Source organism: Anomaloglossus baeobatrachus, chromosome 5 (genome assembly GCF_048569485.1).
Source record: "Anomaloglossus baeobatrachus isolate aAnoBae1 chromosome 5, aAnoBae1.hap1, whole genome shotgun sequence".
Taxonomy (NCBI): Eukaryota; Metazoa; Chordata; class Amphibia; order Anura; family Aromobatidae; genus Anomaloglossus; species Anomaloglossus baeobatrachus.
This window is the reverse complement of record NC_134357.1, coordinates 407,374,300-407,380,844: the sequence shown is the minus strand read 5'-3', so window position 1 is coordinate 407,380,844 and position 6,545 is coordinate 407,374,300. Positions and strand designations below refer to the sequence as shown.

The 6,545-nt window shown below is 40.8% G+C and overlaps 1 protein-coding gene across 1 annotated transcript in view; it reads left to right on the top strand.

Annotated features, from left to right (window-relative positions):
* Nucleotides 1-2,742: 2,742 nt before the first annotated feature.
* PPP1R9B (protein phosphatase 1 regulatory subunit 9B) overlaps nt 2,743-6,545 on the top strand; it is a 43,701-nt gene continuing 39,898 nt past the window's right edge. Inside the window, exon 1 of the mRNA XM_075350207.1 lies at nt 2,743-4,168. Coding sequence (XP_075206322.1) covers nt 3,026-4,168 — 1,143 coding nt within the window. The 5' untranslated portion in view covers nt 2,743-3,025. The remainder of the gene's footprint in view (nt 4,169-6,545) is intronic.

Below are 6,545 nucleotides of genomic sequence, written 5' to 3'. Positions count from 1 at the left end.
CATGCACTTGAACATGCTTTTTGCTCAGCAGTGGCGTCTTGCATGGTGAGTGTGCATACAGGCCATGGAAGTTAAGTGTATTACTCCATATTTTCTTTGAAACCATTGTACCTGCTAATTCCAGGTCTTTCTGTATCTCTCCAGGTGGTTAGTGGCTCTTGGACAACTCTTCTGATAATTCTTTTTACTCCTCTGTCTGAAATCTTGTGGGGAGCACATGGTCATTGCCAGTTTATGGTTAAATTATGTTTTTTCCACTTCTGGATTATGACTCCATCAGTTCTCACTGGAATTTTCATTAGTTTAAAAATTCTTCTGTAACAAATGCCATCAGTATGTTTTGCAACAATTGGATTGCAAAAATCTTGAGACAGCTCACTGGAGTTAGCCATCATGAGATGTTTCTTGTGTGGCACCTTGATAATTAGACACCTTTATACAGGCCATCAGGTGAACCAGCTAATAGTTTTTTTCATTAAGTTGCAGGATTGCTTTCTACTTACAGACAGATTTCAGCCGGTGTCATGACTTTCCATGGTTTTTTGCACTTCTCTTTCTTCATGTGTTAAATACTTTTTCCTTGTGTCATTTATCATTCCTACACATACCTTCAATTATGGACATCTATGGTTTGATTTCTTTGCCTGTGTTGATTGCATGGGTTGTTACCGACATCTGGTGAGAAAGTAATGTCAATACCACCTCTAGTAATATATTTAATTTGAAAATTGGTGATCTGTTTATTTGTCATAATAAAAAATAAAATAATACTTAGAAAATTGGTGACATGTTCAATACTTATTTCACCGGCTGTATGTATGCTATTGGATATTCATTAATAAAGGCACCTTATTTTTCCACTAACTGGAGGAGTGTTGCCATTTTTTTAATATTTTCGATTGAGACCAAGTTGAGGTGTCAATTGGATCTGCACCCTTAGCTGTGACGGTGCTGCTTCCATTCTCCTAATATACTGTATATGTACAATATATCACAAAAGTGAGTACATCCCTTACATTTTATTATATATTTTCATGTGACAACACTGAAGTTATGACACTTTGATACAATGTAAAGTAGTCAGTGTGCAGCTTGTATAACAGCGAAAATTTGAGATACCCTTCAATTGTCTTTCAGTGAGAAGTAGACGAACTCTAGTGCCATCTATTTGAGATAGCAATCCTAAAAGGTAATAGTGACCCTTTAAAGAGCTTTGTCATATGACTAAGGATATATGCCAGATCAGAACCTCAATTTTCCAAATAACTCAACACACAGCCACTAAAGTCAAAACTGCTGTCAACCAAAGTGAGTACACCCCTAAGTGACAATGGTCAAATTGTGCCCAAAGTGTCAATATTTAGTGTGGCCACCATTATTTTCAGCACTGCCTTAATACTCTTGGGCATGGAGTTCACTAGAGCTTCACAGGAGCCACTGGAATCCTCTTCCCTCCTCCATGACGACATCAAGGAGCTGGTGGATGTTAGAGAATTTGCGCTTCTTCAGCTTCCAATTGAAGATATCCCACAAATGGTCAATAGGATTTATACTATTTTACTATATGGAAAGCAATGTGGGGCCTATTATACTATATGGAAAGATATGTCAGGGCCATTATAATACTTAGAGGGCTATGTGGAGGCCATTATACTATGTGGGGGGCTACGTGGGGGCCATTATAATATTTGGCGGTGTATGAGGGAGGCTTTATACTTTATTAATGGCTATTTGAATGTCATTATACTATATGCATGCAATTATTACACAGTGAAGGATTGCGGAGGGCTGTGTGGAGGCTATTATACTGTATCTAGGCTGTGTGGGGGTCACAGTTAGGGATTATACTGTGTTGGGGTCACCATACTTTGCTGTAGCCCACTCAACTAGCCCAGCACAGTCATCATACTGTGCGTGTGGATGGTACTGTGCAATCACTTCACTTTGGAGGTATCATACAGTGTTTGTGGGGCACTTTTTTTGGCATCAAACTTAATGAGTGAAATGAAAAGGGAATATAGGGGCTTCAATAGGAGGATAATTACTTTGAAAGGGAGGAAACGTTGTGATATATTCTATTATAAGATCAAGCCAAACTTTTTTATTATTTTGGGGTGGAAGCCCAATTAGAACTTTTGCTATGGGGCTCTATGATTTTTAACATTTTTACATAAAATACATACATTCAAGTGTACATAAGTGTGAGATAATGTACTATAGATACACGTCTGTAAAGCGCAGTGGAATTAATAGTGCCATATAAGTGAGTAAAATAAATAAAACAAACAAATATATATATATATATATATATACACACACACACACAGTATATACTGTATATATACTGTATGTATATGTATATATATATATATAAAAACACATATATATACGTGTGTTTGTGTGTGTGTGTGTGTGTGTATATATATAGATATATATATATATTTCTATAGTTATATATGTATGTATACACATAAAAATGCATGTGTGATTGCATCTGTATAAATACATGTAACTGTATATGTATATACAACTATGCTAGTGTGCCTTCAACTATTCATTATCTTTCTTCAGTCCTTTAATACATTTTGACAGATGGATCACTCTTTTTTTTCATAATCCCTTCCTCCCTTTCTGTTTTTGTTCAGATCTAGTAATCCTCCTCTCTATAGGACCCTGCGGGAACCCCTTCAGATTGCAGAAGGCAGGAAAAAAGGGAGAGCGCAAGAGAGGGGGAGTGATACACAGAGAGGAGGGGGGGTTACAGAGAGAAAGGAGGAAGGAGGATGTTGCTTTTCGTGATGCTAGTTTAGGCCAGGATGCATCAGCTACGGTGATATGGTGGGTGACTGTGTTTTTCATAGCTCCGCTTCATAGCTGCGCTGCATAATCCCACTGCTCAGCTGTACAAAAGAGAAGATGCTTTACTCAGCTTGATGTGACAGACACAAAAAGGAGGAGGTTGGAGGAGGAGGAGAGAAGAGAAGACGACTATGAGATCTGGGTACCCACGTCCTACATCCCAAAAATGATGAAGACGGAGGGTAAGACCCCAGGTGGGGGGCCCAGGAGTTCTTCTCCACATAGAAATGCATATGAGGTTGGGGTGCAGACGCTACGGGGTAATAAAGATGGGGCACCCGAAGCAGAGTCTGAGGAAGCGCGCAAATCAAGGTGCAAATATGGTTCCAACGTTCACCGAATCAAGAACATGTTTTTGCAGATGGGAACAGGTCCAGCAGGTATCGAGAATGAAACTGGTAAGGCCAAGGAGAAGCCATCTCGATTGACTTTGCCGCGGGCCGGCAGCCTGAATGAAAATGTCAACCATAGCGCCCTACTAAAGTTGGGGACCAGCGTATCAGAGCGGGTAAGCCATTTCGATACAAATGCGGATAGACCGCCTTCCAAACTACAGGAGGCACGCCGAGTATTCGAGAGAAACCTTCAAGAGAAGGAAACCACCAACAGAATCTTCCTGCGTAAGGAAAGAGGGGGATTTCAAGATAGGAAACTGGATGTTGTAGTGCGGTTCGGTGGGAGCACAGAATCACTTGACAAACTAGACACTGATGCCGTCTCGCCCACCGTTAGCCAATTGAGTGCAGTTTTTGAGAATGCAGATCTCCGCAATAATATTCACAAGGTTCCCATTAAAGGTCCATCTGGCCGGCGGACAAGACTTTTCCAACCAGAAGCATCTAAAGCCACAGAAGACAAGAAACCTGTTGGAAAAGTTGCGGATACTGTTCAGAAGCCAAACTCCGTCCAGGAGATATGTAAAATCAAACCAGTGGAAGTGGAAGAAAGTGGGGAATCAGAAACGGACGTGGTTAAGGAGACAGAGGAATCAAAGGACGAGAGTACCACCAATGTTATAACCGAAAATGGAGGCTCAGAAGCAAAAGGAGTAACAGCTCGTGAATCAGAGCTTGAGGAAGAGGTGGAGGTAGCAGAAGAAGACTACAAAAGGGAAGACTGGTCTGAGGTAGAGGTTATAGAACTCAGTGCCTATAGTGGTCTAGGGGAGGACTCAGGGGGAAGTGGTTTGGATGAAGACGAGGATGGATTTTATGAAGCGGTCAACAGTTGTCAAGAAATTGAGGGTCTATCTGAAGAAGAAGAACCAGCACCTACACGGAAAATCCGCTTCAGCACAGCCCCCATCAAGGTAAGACCAATAGGTTTTTAATCCCTACATACTTATCTCTGTATTTTGAATATATAGGCCATTAAGATGACGGACACCATTGCACATTTCCCATTGCCCAAAGAAGGCCATGCATTCCCACAGTCCTTTGCAAAAGATTCCAGGAATGGTGCCGTGTATGTTAAGGCATGTAGAGTTTCCATGACACCAACAAGGATATAATACCATGGTTGATAGAGACAGGCTCATATCTGCTCATCATCTTGCACCATGGACATTGCTATAGGCTTAGTCAGTTTGTCTATATGCATTTATGTCTACACAGCCGTATTCTCAGAGGGTCGGGGTTTCTCCACTGTACACATTCAGCTGTTTGAATGGAGGAAGTGTGTGTGTCTGTATGACACTTCCTGCTGCAGGGACAGTGGCAGGCTGGCAGGGTGTGTGGGGGGAAGGGAGTCCCCCACGCTTCCTGTTATTGGGGCTATTGAGGAGATATGTAGAGGTTCCTGAACGCTGACCCAGCTGAGCTATCACAGCAGCTTGGATGGAGTCTAACATTGCATATTATATCCACCATGTAAAGTGGATGGTGTCAAGTGTCTATCCTGATGAGTAGTAATCATATAGAAAAGATGTTGTCAAACAACAGAACATGGTGGCCTCACTAGCTTCACCAAGCATGGTTAATGCCATGATCCACGGGTTAACTATGGCACCTCTAGTTCCACCAAGCATGATTAATGCCATGATCCACAGGTTAACTATGGCACCTCTAGTTTCACCAAGCATGGATAATGCCATCAACACAGGGATAACTATGACAACTTTGATTCCACAAAGCATGCTTAATGCAATGATCCATGGGTTAACTATGGCACCTCTAGTTCCACCAAGCATGGTTAATGCCATTATTCAGGGGATAACTATGGCACCTCTAGTTCCACCAAGTATGATTAATGGCATCCAGGGTTTAGCTACGGCACTTCCACACGCACCTTGTAATCCATGATGCAAGGGTTAACTGCAGACCTATATGTAGACGTCTGCAGTCATTGTGTCTGAATGTTCTTCTATTATACAATCCCCCATGTGGGACAAGGAAGTATATTTTTTTAAGTGCTAACGGCACCAATTCTGCAGTGCTTACATGTCAACAGAGAAATGACCAGATCACATGCTAAGGGCTATTTGATTATGCAAAATAAGTGTGTTCCCCTGACAATTGTAGACTGACAGATGTATCCAAGCTGAATTTTATTCTTCATGGTAGAAGTGAATGTGATAATTCAGTCCTATGTAAAACAACAGCAAACACAATGAGATGTTACTACGACATATAACAAACACAGCTCTGCTACACCTTCATAGCACATATGATAATTCAGTCCTATGTAAAACAACAGCAAACACGATGAGACGTCACTATGGGATATAACAAGCACAGCACTGCTACATCTCCATAGCATGTGTAATAATTCAGTCCTATGTAAAATAACAGCAAACACAATGAGAAGTCACTACGAGATATAACAAACACAGCTCTGCTACACCTCCATAGCATATTCACAACACAGTACTAAGTTACCTCCTGGTAACAAACAAGGTTATTAAAATAAATGCATACTAATAGCTATATGAGATTTTGGTATAAGGGGAAGATTTCTACCTTATGGCCAGTCATGTATAGGGTGCTGTAATATTTTGGTATAAGGGATAGATTGCTACCCTATGGCCAGTCATGTATAGGGTGCTTTAATATTTTGGTATAAGGAATAGATTGCTACCCTATGGGCAGTCATGTATAGGGTGTTGTAATATTTTGGTATAAGGGATAGATTGCTACCCTATGGCCAGTCATGTATCGGGTGCTTTAATATTTTGCTATAAGGAATAGATTGCTACCCTATGGCCAGTCATGTATAGGGTGCTGTAATATTTTGGTAGTCAACAGGTTGTCTGAAAAGTTCTTGTGGTGCTCGGAGGAATCTCTTGTAGGGTTTTATGTCTAGAAAGAATTCCTTGGTTGTGGTTGGTTTGATGTTGATTCTGATGTCGCCTAGTAAGCATAAGGCCCACACAGACCTATACAGCAGATTAACCCGAGGCTGGTCAGCAGCATCTTCTTATAAGATTAGTAAGGAATTGCTGTTTGGCCTATAGGAACCTCTCAAGATGTTGTCTTTAGATCACAGGGCAATCTAATGAATAATACTATCATAAAATATGGTGTCCAAGTAAAAGTGCCATATGTGTACCAAATAACATTAATACAGTTGCCTAAATATGAATAGTATTAAGTGCAAAAAGCAGTGATGAAATGACCGCTCCGTACATAAACTCATCTAATGAGAGTGATATAAGATGAATATTAAGATATGGGAAGTCACAGATGACT